This window comes from Anguilla rostrata, chromosome 14 (genome assembly GCF_018555375.3).
Source record: "Anguilla rostrata isolate EN2019 chromosome 14, ASM1855537v3, whole genome shotgun sequence".
NCBI lineage: Eukaryota > Metazoa > Chordata > Actinopteri > Anguilliformes > Anguillidae > Anguilla > Anguilla rostrata.
Window position 1 is genome coordinate 29,110,881 of NC_057946.1, and position 15,565 is coordinate 29,126,445.

At 45.4% G+C, this 15,565-nt stretch overlaps 1 protein-coding gene across 1 annotated transcript in view; it reads right to left on the bottom strand.

Annotated features, from left to right (window-relative positions):
• LOC135239614 (multiple epidermal growth factor-like domains protein 9) overlaps positions 1 to 15,565 on the bottom strand; it is a 49,852-nt gene that overhangs the window by 5,427 nt on the left and 28,860 nt on the right. The window contains exons 3-4 of the mRNA XM_064308413.1: positions 8,842 to 8,981; positions 2,484 to 2,627 (exon numbers count right to left, since the gene is read on the bottom strand). Of these exons, the coding sequence (XP_064164483.1) occupies positions 2,484 to 2,627; positions 8,842 to 8,981 (284 nt within the window). The remainder of the gene's footprint in view (positions 1 to 2,483; positions 2,628 to 8,841; positions 8,982 to 15,565) is intronic.

Consider the following 15,565-nt stretch of genomic DNA (forward strand, 5'->3'; position numbering starts at 1 on the left):
GCTCGTTAAGAACAGAGGCCTCGTTGAGCACTTGAGAACCTCTCTCATGACACAGCAAAACCCACAAGCTGATTGGACATTGTTGAGAGGTTTTTATGGAGGAAAAATCTGCGCTCAGCCAAAATGACATAATTAAAAAAGCCTCCCTCTTTATTTGCTGAGATGCATTTAAAAAAGACATCCCTGTGATCGAGTGAGCAAAAGTGCACAGATGGAACGGACTCAGCTCAGGGAAACCTCTGTAGGTCAACTGCAGTGTGTTTAGCTGGAGTTTAAGCCTCACGTTTAAACCTCTGCACTACCTTTCAGACACAGCCAGTGTGTACTTGTGTAAGAGTCGGAGTGTAGCACAGTGGGTAAGGAACTGGGCTTGTAACCGGAAGGTCGCAGGTTCGACCGAGGACACTGTTGTACTTGAGCCTAACCGAAATGCTTCAGTATATATCCAGCTGTATAATGGATACATGTAAATGCTATGGTGGAAGTCGCTTGAAGGCGCTCATCTGTAATGTAATGTAATGTGTTTCCATAAGATCGCTCCAGTGTGCTTGCCTTGCAGCACTGCACTGAGACAGTGTCCTCTCCTCTCAGACAGGGAGTGTACGGCACGCAGGCAGCACACCCGTGACCACGAGCGGCCATGAGCAGGTGACCTGGACATCTGTCAGCCAATGAAATGCCACCGTGAGTAACAGACTGCTTCTGTATGTGCGTATGTACATGACTGCGTATGTGTGTGAGTGCCTGGTCAACCACGTGTGGCTGACATCCCCAAACCCACAATTTAGAGACAAGTCATCCACTAGAACACACACACACACACACGTACAAGAATGTACTCATACACACATTCCTCATTTGAATCAGTCGCTGGCTAGAGAAGAGAGTAAACCACAACACAAGCACCCTCTTTGTCAATCATCCACAGATAATAACTGGGCAGCGCGCACACGCACACAGTAACCACGGCTCACCTCTCCCAGCTAGGTGAATCATCACAGTGAAATAATTCAGCTGTACCCAATTAAGGCATGACGCACCAGGATATAGATTTTATAAAACGGCCTTCAAATATTTTATTTGTGCATGTGTAAAAATGACAAACACTTCTTTTCACATGGTTATAATTAACATCAATATGATTTGCTGATTTAATGCTAAGAGTAGTTAAAAGGATCAGCAGCAGCAGCAACAAAAAAAGTACTAATAATAATAATCATATTTTATTATTACTTAATTATTTATTTTTAATCAAAAAATGCTTGACTGTCTAGCTTATTTGGATGTTCTCTCTGAAAGTCAATTAGAAAAAACAAGACCACGCCCACCCGTCCGTTACTCACTCTAAAGCCAGTGGGCCGTTCCACATGGCTGCTTTAGATATACCAGTGAAAGGGGAGGGGTCTTGAAGTGCTCACAAAAACACGCACTGGGTACGCGCACACACACACACACACACACACACACACAGCATCAGGGCGGTGGTGTGTGCGTGTGTGTGCGTGCGTGTCCAGTGAGTGTCCATCACCGCTCCTCCCCCCAGCACCTCCAGCTCCCAGTAACCCGCACCACTGGCCGGCTCCTTTTCACTGATCACTGTTTCCAGGGCAACCAGTCCCTTCAGCTCCACAGCTGCCTCTCCATCTCTCCCTCATTACGCATGTACGCACGCGTGTGCACGCAAGCACGTTGTTCCCCTCCTGTTCGGTTTTTCAGGTTTCACAGTTAGTTAGATAATCCATTCACACACATTCATCCATTCATGTTAGATTTCAAACCATTATTTATCTCAGAGTCCTAACTATAGGGCAGGTAAACACTGCCTTGTGTTCAATAGCATAGGAGACTGCTTAGTGACTCACATACACACACAAAAAGTACAGCACTGCCGCATGAGAGAGAGCAAGCAGCAGGGGAGAGAGAGGAAGGGACAGAAAAACAGAAAGAGAACAAATGCTTCCTCTTCTTGCTCTTATTTTCTAATAGCAGTTCCCATTCTCCCAGCTACAGATTAACTTCACAGGAGGAAATCTCCTGCACCACACAAAGCTACATACACACAGACCTGCAAAGGCGTACACACACACACACACACACACACACACACACACACACACACACACATGTATGCACCCTGTACACACACACACACCTAGATGTCTGCAGTCCTTCTCTCTGAACAGGAAGAGGTGACTGCCTGAGAGCGGGTTCTTCACAAACCACAGAAAGCCAAAAGCGAAACACACTGCGTCAAACACGGCGCACAGAGCACACAGCGCCGCCCTGTCTCCCTCCCCGTGTTTCTGCGCAGCTACAGGGACGGCGGCAGCCCAAGGCGCTCAGCTGCAATCGCTAGCGGCAACACGCCGACGCGCTTAGCTGCAATCGCTAGCGGCAACACGCCGAGCCTTAGATCGCTAGCGCACAGCGGCGTTAGTCACTAGCGCACCGCGAGCGCAGCGGGTTCACCGGCAGCGCATCGCGGCAGGTGCCTGTGGAGGTGTTGAGGGCGCAGGGGCAGGCGATGCAGGCATCTGTCAGGGCAGCCCCCGGCCTCCTGTAGAAACCCTCGCCACACTCCTCACAGCCGGGGCCTTTTGTGTTGTCCTGACAGTCCAGACAGATGCCTGAAAGAAAAAAGTAATAACATCGTCAGAGGTGGCCTGTGCGCTGGCAAGAGGTGCCATCCAGCTGCTGGGAACCACATCGCCATGGAGACCACGGCCGAGGGGGACGCGGACGGAGGGGCGAACGCACACAGCACGCACACACGGTTATTAGAAAGGAAAATAATGGGGGGTTGTCAGTGTTCACATCATCATGTGACTGAGCAGATAAAAAGCCAAGGAACAACTGTATGGTAAATAATGCGCATCAATGATTTCACCAGCCAAAATCAATGGGGCGGGGCTTAAGAGCAGCGCTACATGTGGGAAATTTTTTGAAACATTTCCCCCTGCTAAAAATTTCCCCCTTGTGCCTTTGTGACAACTGTACCTGTAAACCATGAGCACTGTAGCTGTAGCTGAAGCATGCTACAGTCCACACAGTACTATAGGAGAGCCAGTGACTGTTTTACACCCTACAGGCCACACAGTACCATCTTTTTCACTACATGCTAAATGACTTACTCAGAATATATTGCTGATTAACCAAAGCAATTACTATTTAAAACAATTTAGTTATATATTACTAGTCATTAAAACAGCACCATTTTGTTTACAAAATTTGGAATGTTTTTTTTTCTTCAAAATTCTTAGTGTTCTAGAACCCTAATCAGATATTTGTGATCTTACACCTTAAATGGTTAAAGCCAGGCGGGACGGGGCCAACAGTGCACCACTGATGACAAAGCCAAGGCTGAGGACCTAACCTGCCCTCATTTTCTAGACATTTATTTTTGGAATGAATGTTCAGCGCGGCGCCTCAGCAGTCGAACCCGAGCCAAACCAAGGCCTCATCTGTCCTTAGCATCAGGGTCTTCTCACAGCGAAGGCAGGGTTAACCCCAGGGATTCACTGAAAGGACTTTTTTTTTCTAAATAGCGGCGAGTGGACAGTGTGCCCTAGTTTAGTATTTTTAGGCAGGGGGACAGCAGGGGCTCACTGATAAGAGATGAGCTCAAAGTACAGAAAGTGCGAGATCGGGAAACTGAGCCCCCAGTCACACAGGTAGATTGTATGGACTTGAGAGTCGACTGGCCGATGGACTTGGCCACTGAAACAACTCTAACCGAGAACAGTGAAGGCAGTTACAGATCTTTGATCGATAATCAATGACAAAAGAATCATCAATCATACCAATACCCATCCCTTGCACTTCACAACTTTCAGTAAGCATTTGATTATTGAATTACCTTGCTTGGCAAGGAGAGTACCCGCTCACACTGTCCTGGTTTACAAAGAACTAGCCCCAACTGCTAGCTATGGTCAAGGTGACACTGCACATCAATGAAAAGTGTTCTAGTCCTACAGACAAATGAAAACAAGCAATCTGCATCCTTAAGTGGGAGAATTTGCTCTCGGGCCCTTCCTCTGAGTTGGCGGTTCCGCATTTGTGATTTAGAGCTAGATCTTACACTGCATAAGCCATAAAATTTAAATAAAAATCAATGAGGTGGAAAGGGACCAAATAGCACTGTGGGACAAAAGCTTTTTACGAGATGAAGTCTGCATGATTTATGCACGAATGGTGCAGAGGTTTAGGGACCTGCAAATAATAATTATAATTATGTTAAAATGCCAGGTGTCTGCTGTACCTTTAACCCTTTGAAGAGTAGGTTTATTGGAATGACTGTTAAGTCAGTGTTCTAGAACTCCACTGCCTTCACTTATCAGCAGTAATTGTTACATCAGCATTAGAAGGTTCAGTGAAGAACAATCTAATCACTTATTTGTGAGCCTGATGTGGGATTAAATTTCCAGCTGTCTGACTGCATAAAATGTGAAATTTGGCCCTGAAGTCAGGTTAACCCACAGTGGTGCATGCTTCCAGATATGGTCACTTGTGTTGTTAAAGCCTTCACTTTCCCACAAACATTTTGGTGTTCTTAATTTTTTTTAAAATCTATTTGTATTTGTACTTTGTACAGTCAGATTTTATGTGTATTTGGAAACAAGCATAAAGGCATATATGCAAGAGTTTTATATTTAGAATGCTTTATTATTTATACAAAGTCAATTTAGGTAGCTAGTTATAGACCTCATATTAACACCAAAATGTATATCAGCACAATTATAGGCCTAAATAGGCTATTGATTTTAATTATAATAACAAACTATTAAAAATAACTAGCACACCTAGTTTTAGACTTAGTTTTAGTATACAATAATAAACATTTCGGGAACACATACTTCATCTCGTTTATTGATAACAAGCTACTAATGTTGATGATTGGCAATGCCACATATAGACCCAAAAGCACAGTCAAACTCAACATTTAGCAATGGCTTATTTGCTTGTTAAATACTTGGCTAATCATGCCTTGGGGATAGAGAGTGTCTTCATGGACCAAAGTAAGAAGAATTTAAGAAAAGGTTTGAGAATGGGGTTTTGAGAATCGTGTTTTATAATATTCCAAAACTCAAATGTTGGCTAGTTTCCTGAGTTTTTGCAGATCAGGGTGAAGGGACAGGACGGACTGCTGGTGCACTGACTGCAGGCTGAAGAACGGTTTGATGAATCTGCCTCTGTGTGTGTGGGACTGAAGAACAGAAAGAATGAGGGGCTAATTGAGAGAGTGTCTGACATGACGAGCCACAGCCCTGGTACAATACGCAATCAAACCGCAAACGAGCAGCTGCACCCTGCTAATGAACAAGGGCGACGCGCTGATTAATTAATGAGAACACGATTAACGAAGGGACACAAATGTGACATGTTGTGTAAATAGCCTGCATGTGTGTGTACCAATATGGACAATTCTAAACATTAAACGAGAGAGATAAAGAGATCTGATTAATTTCAGGGTGAGGTGCCACAGACATCTAATGTAGTAGAAACACTGTTCTGTGGTACTGGGTCAGACTTCATCTGACACGACAGTGGGCAGATCTACTGCAGTGCACATTCTGCAGCTCTGCGGTTAATGAAACCAGTCTAGTCATTCCAGCTCTATGCTCAGTTAACAGCATAGCCCACAGTTCCTGGTTTGAGGGGACAGGGGGTCATGTGGTCAGGTCACATGATCTATCATTTATTTTGATGAAATGCAAATTGTCATCTTTTGCTCAGCTGTGTAATTTCTCACACATCGAGAGTGTGCACCCACCCACACTCGTTCTCTCTGTTTAATTTCATTTGCTTAATTAGTTTGACAAGTATCCACTAATGTTACCAAAACACAGATGAATAAATAATCTAGCACATATTAATTTCTTAAATTTATGGTGAGAAAAGTTCTATCCCTCTCTCTCACTCTGAACAGTCTTCCCTCCAGACAGACATAGAAGCAATGCAGCTATTGCAGTGGCAGTGATACTTTAACAGGTCTTAAACCCATGAGGTGGTGGGATCAGTGTCTGGTATAAACACTACTGTAGCTCAGAACTGCTTAGGCAAATTTCCAGTCTCCAAAAAAAAACACTGTAAACGATGCAAGTACCTCTGTGCCTTTGAATAAGGTACTTAACCTTAATTGCTTCGCTAAAAACATATCCAGCTGTATAAATGGATGGCATATAAAAAGCAAGCTGTGTAACTCACTCTGGATAAGAGCATGTGCTCAACGCTCAAACGTTAATGTAAAAGCGCAACACCTCCCCCATCGCACATTGCTTCTGATTGGCTGGCACTGCATCACACCCACTACAGTAGAGGCAGGTTGATTGGGCCATCTTCACTGAGTCTGTCGCTGCAGGTGATGTTGACCCCCCTCCCCCCACCCCTGGGCTAATCTGGACACCATACCAGACACGCACACACATTTCCATAAATCAGTAAATATGGGAAAGATCTGTACTGGGCGTCAGTGGGTGTGTCTGCTCTTCAGTACTCTTAGCAGACTCAGCTGGCATCTGCAGAACACCAGAATCAGAGGCTGAAGGAGGCGCCCCCCTGGATCTCTCCTGCTCTACTCTGCAGCAACACTGATCTCAGATCAGAGCTCGGGACGGGAGCAGACATCAGGCTGCCACCCTGTATCCTCTTTCTCTGACCTGAGATCACTGTTTGCTGAGGAGGACTGGGAGGTGAGGAAGGAAACAAGGTCTTTCTCAAACTTACATATATATATACTCATATGTACACCTGCATGCACACACACACGCACACACACACGCAAGCACACGCACACACATACAGACACACACGCCAGCACACACACACACACACACACCTCCTCTCTCTCTCTCACAGCACACTGCCTTCCACACACATACTGTCCTGGCGCTGGCGTATTATAGATTTTCCGTTCAGCAGACAGGTGAGGTATTTGGCTGAGTTGAGCAATATCACACCTTGCACTCGATTGTGGTGCTTTTTAATTCCAATGACAGCTTTTGCTGGAGTGTGATTCCACAAGGAAGAGAGTGAATACACATGGTGACAAAGTAAAAAAACACAATAAGACAACACAGTAACAGCAAAGAGATTCTGATTGGCAGTTCAGACATTGTAAAGCACAGGGTAGCTCCACCCACCATAGGGGGTCAGGAAGTTTGGTACAGTGAGCGCACTTATGGGGGGGGAGGCGGCCATTCTTCCTCAGCCTACTCTGCCAGTCATGACCCTGTGTCTCTCCCAGCATGCATTGCTCCAACAGCCTACATAACCCACCGAACCGTCGGGACCGCAGAGTAGCACACAAATCAATTCCTCGATTAAATCTAGTGGAGCCGACAGCCAGATCAATCAATATGCAAGGCTGAGAGCCCCTCCCACAAACTGCTCTCTGATACATTATTAATGAGCCGGTCCAGTATTATAATGAGTGAAACGTGCTGCCCTGTGAAAAGAGGCGTTTCCTTTTTATTCTCAGCCAGTGGGTGGGGCACGCCCGCACACAGCCACGGCTATAATACACTTTACTGTGTGTTCGTAGGCATGTCTTTTTTATTCTTGTGACAGTTTTGTGAATGAAAATGTTTGCACATTTTCCTAGATGAGCAGAATGGTGTGTTTTTGCCATGACGTGTGGGGTTTCCTGGGTCTAAGGCAATCAGCAACCTACTAAAAGCACCTGGGCCCATATTCATAAAAAGCACCTCAGAGAAGAAACGTTGGACTAGAATCAGTTTAGCACTGTCTACATCTCAAGTTTACCCACTATGTGCTAAAAGGTACAACTGATCCTAGATCAGACTAATCCCCGGGTCCCTCCGGTGGGCATCAGAAAAGGCCACGCTGCTGAGCTGATATACGATCATTACTGTGAGCTGCCAACGTGCTCAGCAAGCGGAGAATAATCAGTCAGCAGCATTCGCCCGTTATCAGCCACGGGCCAATATCGCACCCTCAGAGACGCAGAGGGGCTTGCAGAAAGGGCTCACTGCTGCAGTCGTGCCAAAATAATAACTCACCTGCTGTCTACTTGAACTACGGTCAACGCAAACTCATCTGAAGAGAGGGCGGCCCTGACTTTTTGCAAGATGCGCAGTGTTCACACAGATCTAATGCCTGTGGGAATGCGTGATTCAGGAGATGCAATACATCTCCCCATCTTATTAAATGAGAAACACTTTTTCTCCATAGTCCATCGTACAAAATTAACTCTAGCTGAACTGAACACAATGCAATGCTAACAGTTTTTATTTTTTATTTGAATGGACAGGAAGTTCATATGTGTTGAAAGGAAATATGGTAATGTTTAGAATGCCATCTTCCATGAACAGATTTTTAATAAAAGTCTATAGAGATGGAGCCAGTACGGTCTTGTTTATATTGAAGGCTGGAAGACATTTCATGAAAGAATTTGCAATGCACCACTGAGAGGCTGGTTGCTATATTCAGAGTGTTGCAATGTGCAGGGCCTGAATTGCCCATAGAAAGGGATGGAAATCCTGTCACTGTGTTGAATGGAATCTGTCAGCACAGGAGACAGAGAGAGAGAGCATCACCCAATGAACACGTGTGTGTGTGTGTGTGTGTGTGTGTGTGTGTACTAAAATGCGTTTGGGTGAATATGAAAGTGCATTAAAGAGTGCAATCCTTCTCTTCTCCTTCACATTCTCTCACTTCGACTGTCTGTGAAAGAGTGTTTGTTGCCTGCAGGTGGCAGTGTGGATTCAGATGAATCACCCACTTGTAAGGTGGCAGTGTGGGTTTGAATGGTGTACCTGCCAATAGATGACGGTGTGGATTTAAATATTTTGGCAGGTGGCAGTGTGGGTCTGGCTTTCTTACCTGACTGAGGGTGGCAGTAACTGGAGTGGTTGTTGCACTGGCAAGTCTGGCATCCGGTACTGCTGAATCTGAAGTATCCAGGGTAACAATCATCACACTTCGGCCCGAACACGCCGGTTTTACACACACAGGCACCGGAGCTGAAAAACAGCAAGGACACACACACTGTTAAGACATGTGACAATATCTGGGCCACTCAACCCTGAATCTGAAGGGTCACAGGGCCTGGACAGATACTCAACCCTGGATCTGAAGGGTCACAGGGCCTGGACAGATACTCAACCCTGCATCTGAAGGGTCACAGGGCCTGGACAGATACTCAACCCTGGATCTGAAGGGTCACAGCGGCACACTACCTGGACTGAGGTAGGCCTGACAGTACTCAACCCTGATCTGAAGGGTCACAGGGCCTGTAGAGCTACTCAACCCTGGATCTGAAGGGTCACAGGGCCTGGACAGCTACTCAACCCTGGATCTGAAGGGTCACAGGGCCTGTACAGCTACTCAACCCTGGATCTGAAGGGTCACAGGGTCTGAACAGCTACTCAACCCTGGATCTGAAGGGTCACAGAGCCTGAACAACTACTCAACCTCAGGTCCAGGGTAGCCTTGTGTACCTTGTTGGATGGATCATCATTGTTGAACTCAGTGCAGCCCCCACCCCAATACTGACAGTTTTAGGACTGCAAAAGTAAACCAGATGAATGACACCAGCTACAAAGGCGATAATAATAGCGGTAATAAGTCTTCATTATGACCGCTGTCCTGGGTGGTGGAAACAATGAGTGGGTGAACATGGCGGTTGATGGAGCAGCTGCCTGTAACACATGGGCTCAAAGACCTGCTGCCTCCACTTACCTCCCGGTATTACTCCTACTTACATCATTTTAGACAAAAAATTAATAACAGGTCCAAATGCCCCCCACCACACACAAAAAAACCCATCACCCTTTTGAAAGCAACTTTCTCCAGACTGGCAATCAAAGAGCCATGTCTCCCATGTTTCAAAGCAGCCAGAGTTAGTTTGTTGTTCATTCTGTTATTAATTTAATGAACCTGTTTAACAACAAACTTCTCATCTCATGTTTGTTCTCTCTCTCTCCCCGTGTCCCTCTGTCCCTCACTCTTTCTCTCTCTCTCTCCCTGTATCCCTCTCTCCCTCACTCTTTCTCTCTCTCTCTATGAATCCCTCATCCCGGTCGAACTCTTTTCTAGTCAGGCATGCTCTGACCAAGTCTATCTTCTCTTTAGTTGACGGACATCAAACTACATTCCATTACCTTGTTTTAAGCGAGGGATCTACTGCCCGAGTATGTCTTTTCACGTCACATGCACCTTACCTTGAAAATATTAGGTCTCACCAATCCTACTCCATCACGCCACTACGCTACCCAGAGTAGTGAGCTGTGTTACTGTGTTCCTACTCCTGCGCCCTTTGCTCCCCACACAGAGTGTGGTGTTTACTTAAGTCAGAACAACCAGGTACCTCAGATGTGGGTCACAGTAACAATGGTTCCTTATGTGCTTTGTTTTTTTGTTTGTTTTTTGTGGAAGTGGTGATGACACACACACACCAAACTGCCTTTGTGGCTCCGAGACCTGCCTTATCGAATCTCTAGAGGAGGGATGTGTGAGAACTGCTAATTACCACTGCTTCTGCTTCTCCCTCTGCTGAAGCCACCGCACCCCTCCCATTACCTTAGAGAAGCATCGCTGGCATTAATAATAAATAAGACGTGTGTAGCTCTTCTGAGCCGCGAGTGACTGGATTTACTTCCTGTTTTCGGGTGATTATCTTTTCAGCCAAGCAGCCAGCAATGTAGTCCTCACATTTCTTACATTCTTCCAAATACACAACATGGCCGGAAGTATGTGGACACCTGACATCCATCATCTCATCCAAAATTATGGGCATGAATATGGCTGTAGGGACTTGCTTCCATTCAGCCAGAACAGCATTAGTGAGGTTGGGCACTGAATGGGCGAATAGGCCTGGCTCACAGTTGGCTTTCCAATTGATCCAAAAGGTGTTGGATGGGGTTGAGGTCAGGGTTCCATGTAGCCAGTCAGGTTCTTCCACACCATTCTCAACAAAACTGTTTCTATATGGACCTTGTTATATTGTCATGCTGAAACAGGAAAGGGCCTTCCCCAAACTAGCTCGCTTTATATTCAAAATCCATAAAAGTAACAAGTGAGCGATTAGGAGAGGAGGAGTGCTATATTTGTCATTTGTTACATTTTGAGGTGAGATATTTGTAAATTTGGTCCTAAATGGCTCATAGCACATTACTTAATGGGGTCATCTAATATAACGCCTACGCTACAACACCTACTCACTCCCCCTCTGCTCCCATGGGTTCAACAACTGCTGAGTTTCCATGGCAACGTGGCATAGCAGGCCTGCTTTTGCTCGGTGGTGTCATACAGTAAAAGTTGGTCTCCATAGTAACAAAATTACTAAGAGATAGTAGTGACTAGACTAGGTTGAGAGCAGAAGGCAAAGTAGCCGATAAAATAGGCAAAAAGAAACAGGGAAACAGCCTGACCAAGTTAACAAACTGACATCTGGAAGCATCTTTGCTACATTCACCAAACAAGATTCAGGGCAAATTCAAAAATGCTCCTAAATATGGTTTAAGTCTTACATTATCAAATGTGACTGTAAAAGCTGCATGATTTGCAAAATATAAAAGCTGCTTTACAGTTTGTAGTGTGTGTGCATAACAAAGTCTACAGCCCTAGTTGTATGTTTTATTTGGTAATATGAATCTAATTCAGCAACAAGGAAATAAATACTTTAAAAAATGACTGAGGACAAGTGAATATGCAAAAATACATCAAGTGAATGTCCTTACATTCAAAATTTGACATTACTGCCTCATTAGGGCTAGCCTTTCCATCTCTGTGTATACCTTCCATGAGCAGCCCTCCTCTGTAGAATTCTCCAGATCGCTTTGAGAGATAAACTGTTTCGAATGGTTATTAGGGTTTATCGACAAATTCTAAGTGCTCGAAAAAGAAATTTAAAAAACCTGCACTCTATTTTCAAGCTTCCAAAGATGCTTTTGCTGGAGGTTCTCGGGGGACGTTGTTACAGCTAATTATCAGAATTAGCACAAAGCCTTTATTCACATTTAGCAATTAGCCGCTCTAATTCTTGGGCCATTGAGAATGTAGCTGTTAGCCTGTACTGTGAGGACCAAACCCTTAGCTTACCTCACACACAATCGATCGATAAATCTGGTAATGAAATCTAGGTATACCTCGCCTAAACGAACAGCACGCAGCAGTGTGCAGGTCACACACAAAAAAAAATTCATTAATGACCGACAAGAACTCCTTACACTAGGAAATGCCTTTTTATTGATAAAAAAGATTTAACAAGCAACAATTTAAAGAGTTTTCCCTTGAGGGGACAAAAAGAAAGGGGCACTTGCTCTGTGTCCGTGACAGATGGGATCACAGCCATTTCCATTCTCTGTCAATTTCTGAACAGGGAAAACTGCATTTCACAAGCCAAGAGAAGACACACGCACACACACACACACACACATGCACAGTCTGGTCCTTCATTTCAGCCCCATGAAGTTACCATGGTAACAGAATGCGGGGCGATGGGCTGCGCGCTGAAGAATATTCCCGCATTCCAAGTGCATGCGTGTGCATGTTTGTGTGTACGTGTATGTGCTTGTGTATGTGTGTGCTTGCGCTTGTGTGCGTGTGCGTGTGGGTGTGTGGGGGGGAGGGGGGGAAATGATAGCTCCTTTGAAAGTGCTCCCTAGTTCAGATTAACATTACATTACATTAAGAATGGGCTCTCTCTCTCACTCTGTCACGGTGCCGCACCCACATTAGAGAACATGCCCCCAATCTTCCCTAGTACCCCGCCCACTCTGGGACACCTCTCCAATCGCGTGCCACTTTAATCCCCTTTTCATCTGGTCTTAACATCAAATATTAATGTCGGAATGAGCCTCAGTGTGGCACCACTGTCTCTGGCTATGAGCCTCCTCCTCCTCCTCCTCCCCCTCCTCTTCTGAGACTCAGACCCCCCCCCCCCAATCCCCACTTCCGCATCTTAACACCTTTCACCCCATTAGGCTCTTAGCATAGCACCAGTTTTTAAACACGGGTGTTAGACCTTTCAGGTTTAACTCTAGTCTTGGGGGGGCCACAGTATGTGAGGTTTAACTACAGTCTTGAGGGGCCACTGCAGGTTTAACTCCAGTCCTGGGGGGCCACAGTGTCTGAAGGTTTAACTCCAGTCCTGCAGTGTCTGCAGAAATCAACAGCTAATTTTAGGCTTTTAAATGCAAAGTGTGAATTCCAGCCAATCAACGATAAAAACACACCAAAAACCTGGAGTGCACCGCAGAACTAATAATCATTAATAATAATTTAAAAACACATTTTTGTTGTTTTTAATAAACAATTGAATGACAGATTTAATTATGGACAAGTTACTTTGTAGCTGAAATGGGTCCCCCCACCCATTTTGATTCTCATGAATCAAAAGGAAAAAAAATCTACTCCCAAAAAATAGGGCCAAGTCTCGACATACTCCTCCACATACTAGTGTAAAGAGGGGATCCTTCCTCCACTGTCTGAGTGACCCCCCTCCCTCCCTCACCCCTCCATTAAAAATGTAAGACAGGATTACTACAAGGAAAAGGGGACTGAATTAGAAATGTGCTGAGTTTGGAAAAGGCTTGTGTGGTAGTTTATCTCCATCTGGACATTGTGCCCAAGTACAGGCAAACAGGATGCTGGGATATATAGAACAAAGGTTTTAAAGAGTATGAATCATGAATAATTTAGGCTCATTCAAATTAAATAAAATTTTAATTTGAGAAGACCAAATAAATATAGGTGTAACAAATTAAAGTAAAAAATTTAGGTTTATCTAATAAACATTTTTTTTCAGAGTAATGTTTTTCAGTTCTTCTGTCACGCCACATTTGTCTGTCTGGTTCCACAAGGTTATATTGAAGCTCTTTAAAAAGTCCAAAAAAGGGTAAACAACCTCAGTTTTAAATTAGGAAGGGGATTAGCAGAATCTTTTTAATGAGGCTTTAAAGGGATTAATAAAGTAGATAACAAAAAGTATTTGAGGTGAGTTTTGTCGGCAGAACAAGGCATCAGAGGTGAAATGTTCTTCAAGGTAAATGTTGCACAAATCAAAGACTACCTCCAACGACCCCCCAATCTTGTAATTTCAGATCTATTCGCAAGTCCATGAACCTTTTGGGGCTTCCAAAAAAGACCGTCAGAGAGGTTGAGACCTTCATTAGCACCGGATTGATCAAGCGTACTGACTGGACGGGATTTATTGAGCGCTGTGACTTCCTGTCACCTTGGCCTGTCACAAAGCGCTCCATAGATGAGCTCTCTGTTCAGGAGGAAAACAAAATAGGATAAAATCGACCCGCTCGTCCCCCGCTCGTCCCCCTCCCGGGCCTGGCTGGGAGACCACGAGGGCGAATGAGCCAGACTCTTGTTAAACATCTCACGTGAGCTCTGATACCTCCAGGGTCAACCAGTCAGCATTTACCATAGGAGAGCGTGGTTTATACATAAGCTGCTCGAGGCTGCAGTTTAAGATTTGGTATAAGATTTGGATTACAGGTGTGGAAGGAGAGACTACTGAGCAGTTTTTTTTTCAGTCTTGATTTAAAGACTTAAACCCATTTGTGTGTAAAAGGCTTTGGAGAAGGCCATTTGAAAGTGCAGGTAGGCTGACATATTTGTTTTTTGTGCGACAGCCTTCCCTCTTTTTTTATTTTGGCGGGTATAGAACAGAGAGATTAACGGATAAACAACGGTACCACAACTGAGAAAGCGCTATGACGGGATTGAACCACAGACTCGCCTGTAATGCTCCAGAAAAACAAATAAAGAGGCCAAAAGCCTAATGAGACTGAACCCTGGTTTCCCAATCCACCGTCCTCTTCCACTCAAGTGAAATGACCACAGTGCTTAAAGGTGCAATCACTCAGTTTCGTTACTAGCAGGTATCTTTTCAAATCTGCTTTATATTCATCAGTTTCCCACAGACCTGTTCAGACTCATCGGTGGGCCGTTTAGCAGGAGCACCTGATTCTAGATCTGCCTTGGGGGCATTCGATCAGATGTCAACTGAGTCAGCTGAGAAACTGAAAAGACAAGGCACAAAATGATCGCCCTGGTGGCCATGTTGGCTCTGGGCTCTAGCTCTGACTGTGTGCTGAGGTGGCCTATGGTAACTCAGACAGTAAGCCATATTGGCTCTGCGTTCTTTGGCTGGGGGCTCGGATGGTCGTAGTGTGTTGGCACTGTGTTCTGACCAGGGGGCACACGTGACTAACGGTGGCCATTTTGGCTCTGTTTTCTCTGTGTGACGTGGGGCTGAGGGTGGTAGGACCCAGCTCTGTCCTCCTGCTCCGGAGGCAGAGAGACGGCAGGAGCATGCCTGGCCCTGGGCCCCGTCAGCCACGCCGTACCTGAGTGAGCGTTTACCGAAACAGGTGCGGTCGGCACAGGTGGTCAGAGGCCCCGTCACACCTCCAGCGTGGGAGAAAATGCAGAGTCCCACACGGCCAGGAAAGCAGCTCAGCTCAAGGACAGCAGGGAGTAAAGCAGGCCAGAGAAACTGTGTGTGTGCGGGTGTGCGTGTGTGTGTGTTTCTGAGTGTGTGCGTGTGTGCTTACAGTAATTAGTGCTTACAGTGTGGTCGTGTACAGCA